This window comes from Scomber japonicus, chromosome 16, assembly GCF_027409825.1.
Source record: "Scomber japonicus isolate fScoJap1 chromosome 16, fScoJap1.pri, whole genome shotgun sequence".
In the NCBI taxonomy this organism is placed as follows: domain Eukaryota; kingdom Metazoa; phylum Chordata; class Actinopteri; order Scombriformes; family Scombridae; genus Scomber; species Scomber japonicus.
In genome coordinates this window covers 11,606,881-11,625,102 of record NC_070593.1, presented here as the reverse complement: position 1 = coordinate 11,625,102, position 18,222 = coordinate 11,606,881, and the positions used below count along the sequence as shown (strand labels likewise).

Sequence of the window (18,222 nt, the reverse complement as noted above, 5' to 3'; positions counted from 1 at the left end):
AGTTGGCACATGAAGTAAATCTACCAGCCACTTGCGTGTTTGACCACATTTGGCTGGTGTTGGTTTGGACCTGTGTGAAAAGTTGAAAATCTTGCAATATCTCTTTAAATACAACATTGCCTCCATGTTTGAGCAAAGTGTTTCCTTGCTGTGCTGCAGTTTGGCCAATTTTGAAATAACAGATTGCAGATTTTGAAGAGACCCACTTGATATGAACAGTCTGCAGAGGACTTGAGTAAGGAATGATTTCTTCACAGCCCAAAACTATGAACGATGAACATACGAGCATGAGTATATACAGACATTTCATTTCCTTCTGGATGAATTCACCCTGCTGACAGTTAAAGCAAACCTCTCACTGCTTCAACACTCATGGAGCTCATCACCGACTGTTTCAGACTTTTATTGTGATCCATTTGAAAAAAGGTTTTACAAAAGGTAACATTCAATTTTTACACCAATTCTTTAAAAAAAATCACTTAAAATAAGGTTTTGATACATGGAAACGAATTCAGTTAACTAAGTAATGGCTTCTATAAACAAGGTGAAAATAAGATAATATACATTTAAATGAACGCTAGACATGAGGACAAACGGAGGAAGGGATTATATTAATTAACATTAAAAAAAAAAAAAAAAAAGAACAAAAACAATGGCGTGATTGTTTTCCTTTTTTGACATCTGGCCAAAATTTCTGCAGCAGAGACCTTTTATTGCAAAACTTATCCCACATCATCTGGTGTCCAACTGGAATGTTTGATGACAGAAGCGCCCGTCGTGGGCTCATTGATTGGTTGCATCCGTTTCTTGGTTTTCTTCACGTCAAACACTGGTGCGTGTTGAGTGATCCTGCAGCCAATGAAAAAGAGCCCTGCAGGAATTCAGGAGGTGCCCACCTGAACACCCAGATCAGCAAAGAGACATTAAAACAAAATATGAATTTACAACAAAAATATGCAAAAAGAACAAAAGGGAAAAAAAAGACGTGTTTAGACATGGACAAGCACAGCGGACGGCGTGCTCGTGAGGACAGATGAGACATCTGTTCGGACTCACCAGATGCTGGAAGAAGTTGCCCCTTTTCAGGGCTGCTTGCATCTATTTTTTCCCTCCCCTTAAGGTGGAAAACACAAACTTCAGATCAGTTTACAGTGGCACTGTCGTCCTACTCTGACCACCAGCTGTTTGAAGCAACACGGCATGACATCATAGCCACTGCCCCGTTGGCTGTCTGACGTTGGTCGACAGCTGCTGCTTGTTTATGAAAGAAAAAGTTTGACATTTTGGGAAATACTGTTATTGACCGTGTCCATGAGTGAAATATGAAGCTGTACCAGAGGTTTGGAGAAGTTATCTATGAGAACTTCCTTTTTTTGAAACGACAATTTAATTTAGTTACTTGTCCCTGCCAGGAAATAGTCTGGTACATAACCTTTAACATTGTAATTTTTACACTTCAGGTTTTGCACAGATTGAATAAATTAGATATGTGTTCATTAGTGAACTTTAAAAGATCTGTTGGATTTTGCTGAGCCAGCTATTTCTGGTCTCTGTGCTAAGCTAAGCTAGCTTCATATTTACTCTACAGACACAGAGATGAATCAATCTTCTAATTTAACTCAATAGTATCAGCAATAAGTTTCCAAAAATGTTGAACTGGCCCTTTTTTAAAGTGTTTACAGTGGCAGCTTAGCAACAGGGCAGCGTAGCAACAGGGCAGCGTGGATGCAGCGCTGCTTCAAACAGAGTGCTCAGTTTTTCTGTCAGAACTCTCCAAAGACAAAAAGATTTAACGTCAAACATCCCAGAGAGGTTTCACTACTTCCTTTTTCGCTCTTTCAAACACAACTCTTCCTCCTCCACCTCCTTTTCATCATCATCATCATCATCATCATCATCATCATCTCAGTTTCACAAACACATTTATCTCCATTACAGTTACATCATCTGCAAAGCTTAAAAGGTTCTATATGTAGGAATCGGGGGGGGATTCCTTCTCTTTTTAGTGACGACGCTGCTCAGAGCAAAGCTGAGACTATCGCGGGCGATGTCGTGTTTTTCCTCGTTTTACGCTTCTTGTGATGACAGAAGAAGAATCTGTGAAGTTGTGTTTCTGCAAAAGCGTCTCTCGCTCCCAAATCAAGTTACAACCCGTCCGCTCATTGGCATTAAAAACGATGAATAAATGTAAATTGCATCATAATTCTTACATATAGAACCTTTAAAAAACACATGCACCTCCAGCATTTTATACAAGAGTATGATACAAAATAAGGCATTTCATTGTGTTGAGTATTCATGTCGTGTTTTGAGTGTTAATGCATGTTTTTGTCTGTGTGTGTGTTTGTGTGTGGTGCATGTGTGTGTGTGAGAATGTGTTAACGCGTGTGTACATAGCAACCACCTTTTTTTTTTTTTAAATGTTATTCTTTTTGCCCGCCTATAAAAAGACTGCAAAAAACAAACATAAAGTCATGATAATTCTTACTTAAAATATATATATTTGTCATATATATTTACGTATATATTCATATGTAAAAAACAAAACAAAAAAAAAAAGGGAAGAGGGGAAGAGAAAAAGCCCAAGAGGTCCCTGTGATAGGCCAGTTCTCAGAACGCCAACTCACCCCGTCTCCTCCCCCCCTCCCCCCTCCCCTGTGCCCGCGCTCATTCCATGACCTCGCTGGGCGCCACAGTGACCAGCTGCAAAGGTATCTCCTGATTGCCTACGAGGTCGTGAGTGGTGGCGCTCTGGAGAATGAGTGTGGTACCGTCTGCGGTGATGACGGTGTCGGTGGGCGGAGACGTGGAGGAGGGAACGCCGCCTTTTTTATTCTGGTGAGTCTTTATGTGCTTGGCCAGGTGGTCGCTCCGCATGAACCTCTTGGAGCACTCTGTGCACACGAACTTCTTCTCTCCTGTGAGACCGAGGACAGAAATACGTCAGAGAGGACAACGGTTTGTCTCATTGATCACATTCTGGTATCTCAATTCATACTATTTATCACTAGTAGGTTTGATTGTTTGCCTGTGGTGGGAGATGGAAAAGGGATGGGGTTGGGGGGGGTTACTGCATTTCTCCTTTTTGTTTGTATATAATTATTTTTACAAAGCAAGTTAAAAAAAAAAGAAAAGATGTGTTTGAATCATTTCTAACCAGAGGCACAGATACACAGTTCGTCCAGCAGGTAGTGCTGACAAGTTTATTTTTAACTGTGATCACAATTCTTTAAATATCCGTTCATCTGACGTGACATTAAAGGGTCTGTTCTCCTCTACCTCTGCTTATTTCTCCTCATGCACATAGTTGAAGTTGAATGTGCCAGGATATAAAACTCTAACTGGAAGATTTCTGCTGCCACTAATGCATAATGTTTTGTTTGTGGGTGATTCACAGCTTTGAAATATAACATTGCAAAATTTAACACCAACTTCTTTAAAGAAACAGAGCAGCTGTTGCTCTTGATTCATCCACAGGACACACAGCGCTCAGTTCACTTTTCACTGGAACTATTTCAACATATTATCTCAAATCTAAAGCTAAATGCAACTATGTGTAAAAAGGAAAACAATACAGTGTGTTTTTTTTGTTTTTTCTCATTTATGTGAACCAACTCAAGAAATGTGAGTACGGTTGCATGTGTGCAACTCTGGAGAATGTTGAAAGACTTCAAAAACAAGCTGAAAGACAGATTGCACCATTAGCACGGTCCCCACATGTTTCTGCTCACTTTCTGAATTGAAGTCCACTGTTGCATTTCATATTTCCTCCCTGCCCTCCCTCCATTCCTCCCATTTAGTAATTCACAGCTTAACAGCATGTAAAGTGATGATGATACAGCACTAAACTAGGATCTGACTCTCTGTAAAATCAGCTCATTAGTGCTTTTTCATATCGACCTTGAGTCTACATTTAAAAAGAGATTCTTACTAAACTAAAGCTGCATTGATAAATCATTTAGTCCAGTCAAAGATCACGACAAATAGTAATCAGTTTTTTTCCTGAGCCTAAAAACAATGTCTTAGAAACTGCTTATTAAATCTGAGTAACAACTATAAAAGCCAAAACTATTCAATTTCTGCAGCCCTACTGTCCCTAAGGGGGACTTTGTCTTGCAGCCACTTGAAAAAACACAAAACATGATAAAAAAAATACATGAAAATATACAATAAACATGATTCTGGTAACTTCTAATCAAGCTAGTGACCATGTATGTATTTACCCAGCAGGAAGTAGCTCATAGCTGTACACAGTCACCCATCACCCAAAGACTTGAACTCCAGCATGAGAGCATCAGTCCCTCATTCTTACTGCTAGCAAACAACATCCTGACTTCCCTGTTTATCCATTAACATGTCAAATCGAAAGTGAAACTGAGCTTTACTGCAGCTGTTTCTTTTCTCCTTGCTTTAAAGATGATGCCCATCACTCAACATCGTCTTATTAACAGTACAGAGGTGTAGCTGGATACTCTTCTAAAAAATAGCTGTTTCTTTAATATTTGTACTATCAGAGACAAATAACTTTACATGATTACACGGAATACCATTACTCGCTTCATTTCCATATTTTCCAACCGCAAAACAAAGCGTTCTCTCACCTGTGTGTGTTCTCCGGTGTCTCTGCAGCTCGTCGCTCCTGGTGAACCTCTTGCCGCAGAACATCCAGTTGCAGACGAAAGGTCTCTCTCCGCTGTGCCAGCGCAGGTGAGCTCGGAGGTGGGACGTCTTCCCGTAGACCTTCCCGCAGCCGGCGATGTGGCAGATATGCTGCTTCTTCTTCCCCATGCCCGACCCTCTGCGAAGCGCGGGAGGAAAAAAAAGGAGGGATGAGAAGCAGACACAGAACAGAAGTGGAAGATCAGACAGAGCCATAGAACCTAAAAAAGAGCGATGAAAGTTTCTCAAACCTGAGACATCGAGTAATAAGAGCAGCAGGTGTTATCGCTACAATAGATTTTATGGTTACATCTAAACTGGATGGAGCTAAAAAATCCTGCACAGTATGGTGGAAATATAATTTATGATTACTGTAATTAAGCTATATAATCAAGTCTTAGAACATAATTCAGCTTGATGACTTGAAGAGCTCGTCATCTGTATGGCCTGTGTGGGAATTTTTACGTGGCTCACCTTCCTCCAGACTCTTTGCAGTTGGGGCAGGTGCAGGCTACTCTGCGGAGCCTCTTGCCTTCACCGCTCGGCGTCTCCATGTCATCGTCTCCCATCTGAACCCGCAGGTTGTTCAGGTCGCTGGTGTTCAGCGTTGAGTCTCCACCCAACGGCCACTCCTCAGAGTCCGGCTCCTCCTTTATCTGGATACCTGAATCGGGGGAAGAGGATTTATTAACGAGCTATGTTTAACGATGCAGAATAATGTGTGTGGATGTACAGTATGTTCATGTGCCCCGTACCAGCTGGACTGCTCGCGTCGTCCCCCTGCGTGTACTGAACTCCGGCTTGTGACACGGAGTTCACCGTTACCGTCTGGAGGTTGGGTAGGCTAACCTGACCCGTCTGACCCAGAGGGAGGGCCTGAACCGGGGCTAGGGTCAGTTGCTGGGCCTGGCCCTGCCCTTGGGGCAACTGGAGGCCTTGGAGTGACTGGACACCCTGAACCTGGAGAGAGAAATACACAACATGAAACTTAAAAAAAATGCTCCAACACTTTGCTGTTTTGAAATGTGTATCATAGAAAAGCATTGCTCCCTACATGCTCCTTTTAGCTCACCTGGAAAGTCTGCCACTGGATCTGCCCCGTAGCGGTGACGGTTTGGGCCTGGATGAGGAAGGTACCTGGGTTGACCAGCTGTACGCTCTGTAGAGTCTGACCTGCTGCGTTCATGTCCTGGCCTTGAGCCACCTGGGCTACCTGGGCCTGACTGTCCCCAGCCAGCTGCAGGATGGGCTGTGAGATAGTGGTAGCATTAGAGGATGACACCTGCAGAGGAGGTTCACAACAAAATAAGAAAGAAAGTAGCAGTCACGTCATATTACACTCACATAATACACTCCACTATGACTTTAAAGCAGTGGTTCTCCAACATGGGCTCAGTAGTGTTCAAAAATGGAAGATACAATTGCTTATAACAAATAACAGGCTTGTTACATTACTTTCAGGGGCATAATCATGTTTCCCTTTTTAAAAATGTATCTAAAGAAGCAAAACTTCTTAAATTACAACACAAGCAGTTGTAACATAACTTGCTTAAACTAAACTGCCTAAAATCAGACAAAAATGTTTAGATGATAGATATCTGATCAAAGAACAAGCAAACAAGACTACAGATGTGACCAGACATTTGATGCCAGCTGTTGTTACTTATCCGTTTTCAATTCTGACATTTCATCCCATCCTAAAAAATGTCTGACACTCTGACTTGTCACTAGTTATGAGCTTAATGTAGACTATGGACGGATATTTTTTCCTTTTCAGATTATTTCATTTAAAGGATTTTCAAGGCTGAAAGAGGTGGAAATAACCAGCGTCTGACAAGAAGGAAAGCAAAGAAAAAAAATTGGAAAAAAAAGATTTTGTTTTATTGTCTGGTGAGATCAGATCTATATTGAAACCTCTTCCTGACCTCCCAGCTGGAAACCGAGCTGCCTTAAAGCCACATTACAGTGCTACAGGTGTGCATACTGACCTGGATTTGCTGCAGGTGGTTGTGGGAGTTGTAGTTCTCCGAGGAGGAAGGGTCGGACACGCCTGCAGACACCGCTGTGGCTTGGGTCAGAACCCCCGTGCCGTCGATGGTCTCGGGAAGCTGGGAGGAGTTGGAGGAAGAAGAGGTGGTTGGCACGTAAAGCTCTTGGTTGTTGCTGGCGTCGCTCACCGTCACCAGCTGCTGTTTGCTGGCGTCCTGGTTCTGACTCTCCAGTGTCTGACCGCTCATGATCAGCTGACCTTCCGCTGTCACCCCCGTTGCAATGGGGACTGTCTGCGCTCCCGTCAACCCGAGCGACTCTAGATCCACACTGTTTATGGGGACGAATGTTATGTTGCCGGGCAGCCCTACGGGTACCGTGCTGGTGTACGCCGAACCCCCACCCAGCGGAACGCCTTGAATCGACTGCACTTGCCCCACCTGCGTCAGGAGGTCTGTGGACGTTGACGTGGCGCAGCTGATGCCGATGCTGCCATGGCCGTTGTCTTGTAGGAGCTGGATCTGCCCTGTGCCGTCATCCAACCCCTGTGTCGAGAATCCTGCAAGTGTCCCGTCTGCATTTTGGATTTGGGGGATAACCTGGAAGACGAGGGGCGACAGCTTTGGTAAAAAATCACCACCCATGTACAACAGAAACTGCTCCTTAAACGTGTTTTTGTCTCCTTTTTACCTGATACTGAATGCCTGACACGCCGTTAGCCGAGCCGTCATTCCCAGACGCTGTAACGTAGATGGGCTGGCTGGGAAGATTCCCAATAGGAAGCACGTACTGCCCGTTGGACGTGACGATCCCCGAGTTTGGAATGTGAACGACTCCTTGATCCTCCTTCCCAGTGGAGACAGGAGTTAGCACCTCCCATCGGTCTGAGCCTGTCAGTTGTATGGCTGACATGTCTGTTGTCTTTGGGGAGTAAAACATGCACAATCAGATTAGCGAGGATGGATCACACACTTCTTGACATTTATCTCAGCCTTTTCTTTTTTCTTTTGATGAGATCAAAAATGGAAGAAGGGATCATCAGACTGGGCCCTTTGTGTTGAAATCAGTTATCAAGTGAGACACTGTGCTGGCATATCAAACAGAGTAAATCATATATCATCAAGCAGGCTTTGTACTGATGCAAAGAGAGGCTGATACAACAAGCCACAAGCTAGATGCAACCACCAACACACACAGAGACTGAAGATAACAGAGGCTCCAGAGCAGGGAGTGGGGGATGGGTGGCTATTACAGCACAATTGAACGCTACTGTTTTGATTATGGACGCTTTTCCCTGCCATATTATCACACCCCCTGCATCCTCCCAGCCCAAGGTACACCGGCTATCTTCCAGCGAGCCGACCCAAGTGACTGCCTTCAGTGTCCTACCCACTATGGGCGGGTTTTACAGGGGTAAAGTGGGTGGCCGTTATTGAGGGGAACACAGGAAGTGTACGGCTTTCACCCCATGCCATCAAAATTTTAAAACGTGTGAACTTCATGCTCTCTTTAAAAAAAACACAACCGGCAGCAAATCGGAAAGCCACCGAGAAAAAGACGAGCTAGAAAATGTCGGATACCTGTGTTTCCGCTGCGCCGCCGGGCTGCAGAAACTCGCTTTGACTGCTGTCCACGTCCGCGGACGCCATTTCTCCTTGTTTCAGAGGGCTTGCTCTGGCGCTAGCAATGGGGAGAGACAAGGGGCGAAACTCAGCAAAAACTCTGTAAATCTACAACTCCTGCCTGCCTGAAAACCCCCGCAAATCATCCCCACTCTGCAGCCCGAAAGGAGCCAACTGCGAAATTCAACTTTGCAGCGGGGAATCTGAGGCTATTTAGGCCCAGATCGACTGTTTACTTTGTCAACTCCGCGGCTAGCCAGCTAGCTCGGTCGGCTAACCGTGTCTAGCTAGTTAGCAGCGGAGCAAAAAAAGATAAAAAAAAGACGCAGCTTCGCCTCGCTGCGGGCTGCACAAACTCACCAATTAGTTGCACGCTTCGATGCGCTGCGTGTTTACGTAGCGGTCATAGCGTGAGTGGTAGTAACCGGGAGGATTATCTGATCAACTAAACTCCGAACATGATTATTTTATCAAAGGCGGGCTAGTGTTGATCGGTGAATTCGGGTCGATTTTTTTCTATTTTGATTGACGGTGCGGGAAACACAAAAAGGTGGGACTAACAGGCTGGACCGTCCAATTTGCATCACATTACAGGACGTCCCGCCTTTCTTCTCTTACGCGATTGGCTAGGCGGGTGTTCTAGTGAGACGTGATTGGCTAAGTCGGGTGTCAGTAGTTTTCTCTTTTTTTTAAATAGGACGTGTGTTTCCTGTTTGTTGTTGGAATGCAGTTTGTTGAATTCTCAACAGAGAAAACCGAGGAGTTTATGTCGAAATTTAACACTTTATTCTCTCCTTTAATGTAAAATAAAATTGTTTATCCTTCACCTTTTTTGTGTTCTGCTTTAACACAGTGCGTTTTCTCACCCCCTTTATAACACTGTTATAGACGAGCAACGGGGGTAAAAGTTTGTGTAAAATCGTCATCTGGCCTCCATTATCACAACCAGACAGTTTGAATAATACAGCATTTAATGCCCACGGGGACACATGATCAGCCAAAACTTTGCTTCACCGCAACATTTTTGTCTGAAAATCATCTTTACAGAAGATAAACAACCCAAATGTCGCCCTCTTATAGAATCTAATGAATGCCACAACAACATATATTAAAGGATAAGCTCACAATTTCCCCAAATCTGTCTTAAAACAACAGTCAGGTGCCCAAAGATCATTCCTCCTGTTCATACTGTTAAAAGGTCCCCTTCTATGCTTCTGTGATGGGGGAGCAAATATCCCCAGTGTCCACACAAGACGCATTAAAAAGTTTATCTTAACTTAATATGAGGCTTGAGCAGACTGAGTTAGTTGTATTAACTTGATTTGAGTCATTTGGACAGTTGAAGCTTCATATTAGTTGTAGATAAACTTATAAATATGTTTTTGCACAGAAGGAGGGCTGTGGATATTGTCTCCCATCATTTTTATTCAATAATCATCCATTTTCATTTATGATGTAGTTAACACTTACTGTGGATGTTTTGACCCCATTACATGTTTATATCAACATGTGCAGTTTGCTCAGATAAAAGTAATTGCAATAATGCAAAGTATGAACATCTACAGTTGTATGACCACAGGGTGTCTGCTGATGAAAACAATGTGAGATGTTTGAAAGGTTCAACAAGCCATGTGTGTATGAGTGGAAAAGTCTTAATCAGCTGTTTTAATGCCAGAATTAACGGTTTCCTTTGTTAAAAGAAAAAGAGGTTTCAAAACAAATGAATGATTAATGATCTGATATGGTTAATTATCCCTCACCCATAAAGACTTAAAAATCAACTGGAAATGAAAAGAAACCAAAAACAACTTTTAATCTGACAAACATATCTCAGAAAGCTTTTTTTTTAAATTAATTTAGAATTAGTTTTTAGAGAATCAGGAAATGAATTTGTCAAAATGTAAAAATATAACAGAATAACATTTGATTAATACAATTTTCATGTTTCTTGATTGTATATTTAGTTTTCATTTTCTTTAAATTTATAAATACATAATTTAAAGGCAAATTGCAAATAAATTATTCAATAAAATATATATTTAAATGCACTAACTGTACACAATAATAATAGATAGAATACACAGAGATGGCAGAGGTTTGTCTCCTTTTATTGACACATGCATATTGGTGAGGGTGACATTTATTAGCTTCTGGCTCCCTTATAGTAGCATATTTAACATATTGTACCTCATTCCTTAAAAACTCTTTCTAGTTCATTAGGTGGGCAGGATTTCTATATCCCCAATTTGGCAAAATGTCTGGTTACGGGACGGTAAGAGGTCTCGAAAAGAAAGATGTTCACACTGTGGAGGTGGAGGTGGTGAGGAGAGGTGAAGATGAAGCTGTATAGTCCAGATGATCCCGAGCAAACCGTAGCTTTTCAGATTCACAATGAAGCGTTCTCTTATTACGTAGGGTGGAGCTCATAGCGAGAAGAACAGTCTTTTTGTTTTCTTTTTTTCTTTTAACCAGCTCAAACAAAGTCAATAAAAGCAGCGTGTATAACAACATTCTCTGTTCAGGTGTCTGATCAGGCACTGTTGAGGAGGCCTGCCTTTTTCTGCTCTTTCTAAAAATAACAACATCCCCCCTGCTCAGAGTACAGCTGTCCTACCCCGAGGCGCAACAATGAGTGACGGCTTTCATTCTCTCTTAAAATGTTCATACACTGACAAGTCCAAACGTTTTTGAACAACCTATATATACTTTTTTTTTTTTGGTAAAATCTTAGTAATGTCATTATAACATTACATTAGATACCATAAAAATAAAAATTCAGGAAAATGTGTAAATGCACTTTTAAATTTCAAAAAAGTAACTGAACATGAACTCGAATTTATTGATGAATTAGGCACCTGCAATTACTCACGCTAATGTTACAAAGGCTGGTAACGATCCAGCTCACCTGCCTTCAATAAAGCCTTAATTACCAGTCTTGGTACGATCAGAGCGCTTGGAAATTAATCAGCAGTCATCACAGCGGTAATCGTCAACTCATGACCGAAAAGGCAAGCTCTAATTTCTCAGAGAAATCTAAATGATTGTTTCAGATAAAGCATTTTTGTGCATTCGTGGTTTTAATTATCAAAAAGCATCTCGAAAAGAATACAAGCTCTGATCACAATAGGCCTGATTAAGACTGTGCTCACATCAATTACAAAAGAAATATACAATTTGTGGTCTGTAACAGTCTCCTGATTGGATCGTTCCCAATAAAATAAAAATGATGCCTATTCTTTCTGGAGGCAATGACTGTTTGAATATAGTGTTCAAAAAGATTTGACTTGCAGTGTAAGTTGGTGCCATTTGAAATGTTGCTCAAAATATTACAAATGGGAATGTATAGAAATGTAATTATGTAATTATTTTAATAGATTCTGGTCCAAGTCTGGGAGGCCAGTTGATATAAATACTTCTAGCCAACCAGGCAGCAGATTGTTCCTCTGAATTCAAGAGAGAAGTACAAAAACCAGCAGACATGTTGCTCTCAGGGGCCTGACAAAAAATGTACTCTGACTTTTCCCTCTGGCGACTGCATGGTCTCATTATTTCTTTTTGGGTGCATTGGGTGTGTTGAATTTGAAGAATATAATGTCCCCATCCTCCACGACGTAGTTCCTGCCCTGTTGTCTGTATTTCCCAGCAGACTGTGAAAGAAAATGTTTTAAAATTGTATTAATTGATGTTTTTTTAAGATAAGTTATTTATGGAAACTCAACAGTGTGCCAACCTGAGCTTATAATTAAGCTCTAAACAAACACATACCTTAGCTGCATTTTCACTGCCCTCCTCTTTGAAGTCATTGAACTTCATCACCTCGGCCATGATGAAGCCTTTCTCAAAGTCAGTGTGGATCTTTCCTGCAGCTTGTGGAGCCCTGGTACCTTTCTGTTAGAGCACCACAAAAGAAATGTGAACATTTAAAAATGCTGCTGCAAAAAAAATGAACAAACTGACCCCTTGAAGAATTCTTTTGTCAAAGATAGAGGTATGAATATTCATTATTTTATAATACTAGAATAATATGTTGTCCTGGATAATAATGGTGTCAAAAAACAGGCCTATAAACCAGACGAGCAAATTGGCAGAGAGATAAAACATTTCATGACACAAAGAGATGATCATTTGTTGTTTGTTAATAGATGTCAAATTACCTTTATATTACAGTTTTAAACAACAATGTTTAGGACTTTGAAATCAAGTCATTAGTTCAGCATCCTGTCAGGAGTTACTGATGAATTTTGAAGTGACGTCACTCACCCTCATGGTCCACGCTCGCACCTCGTCTGGTCCTGCCGTGAAGAAGTATTCCAGCTGTAGTGCTGCATAGCCGGTCTTTATTATTTTGGTTAAAACACTAAAAACACACAGAAACGTTGATTTAATTTGGCTCACCTTTGTTTTTATGTGACGGGTCTATTTTTTTCTCTATGCGCAGCTACACAGCCCTCCAACAGGTAAAAACTATATGGAAGTGTGTGAGACATGAGTAAAATCTGACTCTAAATGTTAAAACAGATACCTCAGTTTACCAGAGGCAATGTGACGCAGCAGTGCAACCATGTGGAGTTTTTTCATAGTGCGCATTAAAAATCAATCAAATCAATGTGTATCCATCCTGTAATTACAACAACATTATCATTTGGCAAAACTCACTTCCTGGCACACAACCACACACTACAAAGACAGAGTCTGTTTAACCTCTGCTCTGCCCCGCCTACGTGACGCGCCGCGCTATGACTGCTTGTTCAGTGGAATCAAAACAATATGACTCACAGTAATATTCACCAGTCAGCAAACTACAATTATCTCTTTCAAGCAGCTCCACTCCTGTAAGATCAAGATCATTTAAAGTACTTGGCTTTAGAGCTGATTCATTTTATAATTAATACAATCATTGATTAATCAATAGACAACCATCACAAAATGTTGATCTCTTCTTCAGTTTCATTCTTTAATGTAAGCATTTCCTGCTTTTATGTAATTGTAATTTAGATATCTTTATATTTCTGACTTTTGAACAGACCATCAGACAAAATATCTAATGTGAATACTTCATCTCAGGGCTGTGGGAAATTATAAAAAGCCATTTTTCACCATTGTGACATTTTATATAGACTGAACTTTTAATCATAGAAATAATTAAAAGATTAGTTAACTACAACAATAATTATTATTTGCAGCTCTACTTGGCATTTAAACAGCTTCTTGCCAAACTGTGTGTACTGCTTCTGTTCACCTCTGTGTCTTCTGTTCCTCACAATACTTCTTCATCTCCTCTTCCTCCATGTCTTGCATTTTGGCCTCAACTGCTCCACTCAGGGGAATGACCAGAGCACCGGGGTCGTGGGCATCGACCCACTCCTTGATTTTGGCCAACCTGTGTAACACAAGTTGTTCTGAATGCTCAAAGACGGCTAAAATATATATAAATAAATAAATGATGGGACATGAATACACACACACACACACACACACAGGGAACGTGTTGTTAAACATACCACTTGTTCTTTTTTCTGATGTAATCCTTCTCTGAGAGGTTGACCAGGTAGATCATGGGCTTAGATGTCAGAAACAGGTATTTGTTCAACACCTCAATCTGTAAAGGAACATTTTCAACAATCAGATCAGATCATGTGCATCTTGTTCTAAAGAGTCACAAAACATCAGGCTAATCTGTTCAAAAACAAAGCAAATCACAGAGTTCAAACAAAATGACACATGTGATACAGATTATTATTCCACAACAGTGAGAAAACATGCCTGCTTTCCTACAATCCACACAGTAGCCCAGAAATGAATAACTGTACAAATATTTGAACAAGAGCTTACAGGTGCATTAATACAGCACAATAAGATTACACAAAGACACATCATACCTCTTTGTCATTCCAGTCATGGTAAAATCTGACGTGTTTCTTCTCGTCCACTATCCAGTTCTTTATCTTCAGCATGATATCCTGAAACAAGAAGCGGCAGGTTAGGTGGTGTGTACAGACCGTTTACACTTCATGATCTTCTAATAGTGACACTTTACTCACATATTCAGGTTTGAGCTTCTTGTCACCTCCTCTGACTGCCGTTTTCTCCAGTTTGTCGAGGATCGGATCGATCATTTCCTCGTCCTTTAGTCGCAGCTCCTCGTGGATGATCTCGATGTCCCTCACCGGGTCGACATTTCCCTCCACGTGAATAATGTCCTCGTCATCAAACGCACCTACAAAACACACAAGAATTGAGAGATGTCGTCTGCCTGTCTTTTATTTATTTATTTATTTCATTAGTTTATTTGTCAGGGACAGTGCATGTCAAGTATATTTTCACATGTTTAAAGCTAAGGGCCTTTGCTTGGTATTACAGATTAATACCAACCTTTATTTATCAACACTGAACTGTTGGAATAAGTGAATATGATCACACATGTCTTCCATAAAACTTTAAATGTAGCAATTTAGATGTTATTAATAAGCACTTGTTATAAGAAAGGGGCCCCACTTCCTATACTAGGAAAAAATTAATTATCAGGATAATAATTAACTGGACTTAATGGATCTCCATATTCTACTTCAAAGGAATGCACCGAAAACAACTAGGTGAAATTTTAAGAAACGTATTGACCAAAAATTGACTATAAATAAATGCAAAGGTGGATGGTATAAATGATATACCACTATATGAAATAAGCAGATTATTACTTAATATAGTGGCATGAATGAAAAGATGACGGTGAATGATATTATAATAGATGTTCTGTCACATGTTTAAATCTAAGGGCCTTTGCTTGGTATCACAGATGAATCCCAATCTTTATTAAAACAACTATATGTTATTTATAAACACTGAAGTGTATGACCATGCATGTTTTCCCTTAAACTTTAAAGTGGTGCACTAATAATACTGGGATGTAAAATCTTTAAATGTTAAACGGTGATACATTTTATTGACCCAGGACTTTGGAATGAGGTTTATGCATCCAAGAAAAACTTGAATTCCTTTAATTTTGAATTTTACTTTATAAACTTAATATTGGTCTGAAAATGTTTATAGTAAACATTTTACATGCAAGGTTGGTTACAAATATAAAGACTTTAAAGTGACATGATGCAGAGTTTCAGTACCAATACTAAACCTATTCTTCTATGTCTTCCTCTGACAATGTAAATAACTTAATTTTTCATTCAAATTCTCAAATGTTGAGACTAAAAGAGTCTAAAATTGACACAAATATATGAGATACTCTGTGCTACAGACACATATTGGTCAGCACCATAAAAGTATTGAGGTTAGATATCATAACTAGCTCTAGGCAGTTTATTCACAGGAACTGACAATGTTTTCCTGTCTGGGCCATGAGCATCAATTCTAGTGTTGTTCCCCTTTAAGATGTGTGGTAGCACTGACTTGACCTCCTGACACCTGTCCGCTCCAATCAGTTGTTACTACACAGCAGCTGCATGCACAACTTACGGGTCATGTGGAAGATGCCATCACAAGCGCTGATGTGGGAGAGGAAGGCGTTCCCAAGTCCTTGTCCTGAGTGAGCTCCCTTCACCAGACCAGCAATGTCCACAACGTTTAGGAAAGCAGGAACCTTGCTAAAAAGAGATAAAACAGCCAGACCAGAGATGGGTCATCAGTAAGAGAGGGAGAAGTGTAACACAGGTAGAGCTGCAACAATTAGTCAATTTATTGTTTAGTCAGTCTACAAAATAATTCATCAGGAACTATTTTTATAATAGCAGAATTGTTTAAAGCTGAGAGAAAGAGCTCCATTTCTTTCTCTTTGGCGGCACCATGTGGCTTTTTAAGCAGTTTACCTCATTCAACCTCACTCCCAGAGATCCAGACAGTGTCACTGTCTGATGTCATGTCAACACTAGTGAAGAGTGCATCTGTCGTATTAGTTTCTACCTACCCTCTCTGGCAGCTAAACCACTGGATGGACGCATCACTAACTGAACCACTTGTGATTTAAATGCATGGCAGGAAAGTCGCTACAGACAATCAAATCATGATCATTATTAAGCAAATGAGCTTTCATCAGCAGGCCAAAGGCTCAATCACCATTGTGTTACCTCATTCAGTGATAGACAAAAACTTTACAGACATTGATCTAAATTAAAATAGCTTTTTTACCAACTGCCATAAACCTTCTGAACTCTGATATCTTCTCAATCTGTGATAACCTCCTACTGAACATGTACAGTGAGAATGAGCAATACACTGCATATTATTAAGCTATGCCGGTAATGTGCAATTCACTCGTTACTATATGCACAATAATAATCCTGCTGAACACTTGTGCAGTAACACTCTGAGCTGCTGAGCCTGGCATCATTGCCATATTGTGAATATTGGATAATTATTTTGCTGTTTAGCTTTATTCTTTATATTATATCTAATTATTTATTTGTATTGGATTTTAAAATACACTTCTGGGGTTGTCACAAAAGTAATTCCTTTGTGTTGTACAATGACAATAAAGTGTTCGAAATTGAAATTGGATTCTTTGAGATTATAACATGAAGCAAAAACATGATGCGTTTTGTTGGTTCCAACTTCTCAGATGTCAGGATTTCATGCTTTCCTTTCACATGACAGCAAAGTAAATATCTTTGGGTTTTGGACAGTTGCACAGTTGGTCCTGGCATTTTACAAACAATAATCTTAATTGATTAACTGAGGAAATAATCGACAGCCTAATCGATTTGTTGTATTTATAAACACACTCACCTGGCTGGTTTATGGTACTGACAGAGGAAATCATAGCGCTCGTCAGGCACTGGTACTCTGCTCTCATTTGGGTCAATTGTGCAGAATGGGAAGTTCTCTGCGGCTGCCTGGCTTTTGGTCAACACGTTGAAAAAGGTGGATTTCCTGCAATAAAGAGAGTCAGGTTAGAATCAGCAGGAGGGCAGCTTCAAATGATGATGACAATAATGATCAGAAACCACACATTAGTTAATTCACTCATGTAATAAACATCACTTATAACATGTACCTACCCAACATTAGGTAATCCCACAATGCCAATTTTCAGAGACGTTCCAAATCGTCCAATTAAGGGGATTTGTTTCGGAGCTTCTCCCTTTTTGGGGGGCATCTGCAAGAGTTACAAGAAGTTGTTCACACCGTAACACACATGTCAAAATATTTCACCGACGTCAACAACTCAGCCCTGGTCAAGCAGCACTATGAGATCCATCCTGATGACCCAGCTAGACTGAAAACGTGTTTAGGCAGCTTCAGTCATATGCTCATTCAAACACAGCATGCTAACGTTAGCTTGTGGCTAACTAAAACTACTCATAGCGACCTGTTAGCCTGAATTTACGACTCAGTTAACGCCACTGTCTGCTTTCCCCACTAGTTAAAAAGAGCCCGACACCTATTAAGCCGAGAAACCTCCTTATTTAGTACCTTTATTTCTGTTCTCAGGCGCTGGGCTACGTGGTGTGCACTCCTGTGATATCTGCTCACACCGGCCGCTCCAGTGGAAAGGAGAGTTGGAGAGCATAGCGGAAGTATTTTGACGTGAGTGGTGTCTGATTGGTCAGACGAAGAGCTGAGCATTTACGTCACAGGTGTACGAGCATAGACCAAAATAGGCGACGTGAAATTAGCTATTTTACAATAAAATAAAATAAAATAAAACAAAATGTATCAACGGTACATTAACTTACGTAAAATTTTAAAAAAAAAACAATAATTAAATAAAGTGTATTTACTGTATTTACGGTCAATAAAATATTATTTTGAGTCTGTTCACTGTATAAAAAAATAGGAAAAGTTTATTTGAAAAATCTATTGATAAATCTATTCAGATTTTTTTAATGCCTGTACTTTTCATTTATTTATTTTTCTTTCTTTCTATTGAAATTATTATGTTTTCTTTACAGGCTACCTCATATTTATTTATTTATGAACTGGAATGACTGGTTGCTTGTATATT

The 18,222-nt window shown here is 40.4% G+C and overlaps 2 protein-coding genes across 5 annotated transcripts; both read right to left on the bottom strand.

Moving 5' to 3' along the window:
* Nucleotides 1-2,663: 2,663 nt before the first annotated feature.
* Nucleotides 2,664-9,027, bottom strand: LOC128375370 (transcription factor Sp3-like). Of its 4 annotated transcripts, XM_053335707.1 has the most exons (9): nucleotides 8,631-9,027; nucleotides 8,229-8,328; nucleotides 7,339-7,569; nucleotides 6,648-7,247; nucleotides 5,732-5,941; nucleotides 5,415-5,619; nucleotides 5,134-5,323; nucleotides 4,602-4,798; nucleotides 2,664-2,918 (listed from the first exon to the last, which is right to left on the bottom strand). In XM_053335707.1, the coding sequence occupies exons 2-9, from the start codon at nucleotides 8,295-8,297 to the stop codon at nucleotides 2,668-2,670; spliced, it is 1,953 nt and encodes a 650-aa protein (XP_053191682.1). In that variant the 5' UTR covers nucleotides 8,298-8,328; nucleotides 8,631-9,027; the 3' UTR covers nucleotides 2,664-2,667. The 4 variants fall into 4 exon arrangements, with proteins under 4 accessions (XP_053191682.1, XP_053191681.1, XP_053191683.1 ...); XM_053335706.1 differs by having other exon boundaries at nucleotides 8,229-9,027; XM_053335708.1 differs by having other exon boundaries at nucleotides 5,732-5,908; nucleotides 8,229-9,027.
* A 1,332-nt stretch (nucleotides 9,028-10,359) lies between these two features.
* LOC128375326 (obg-like ATPase 1) lies at nucleotides 10,360-17,771 on the bottom strand. The gene is made up of 11 exons (XM_053335654.1): nucleotides 17,691-17,771; nucleotides 17,276-17,373; nucleotides 17,004-17,147; nucleotides 15,738-15,865; nucleotides 14,312-14,487; nucleotides 14,150-14,230; nucleotides 13,772-13,869; nucleotides 13,510-13,650; nucleotides 12,531-12,627; nucleotides 12,036-12,158; nucleotides 10,360-11,917 (listed from the first exon to the last, which is right to left on the bottom strand). The coding sequence occupies exons 2-11, from the start codon at nucleotides 17,371-17,373 to the stop codon at nucleotides 11,816-11,818; spliced, it is 1,188 nt and encodes a 395-aa protein (XP_053191629.1). The 5' UTR covers nucleotides 17,691-17,771; the 3' UTR covers nucleotides 10,360-11,815.
* Nucleotides 17,772-18,222: the final 451 nt, after the last annotated feature.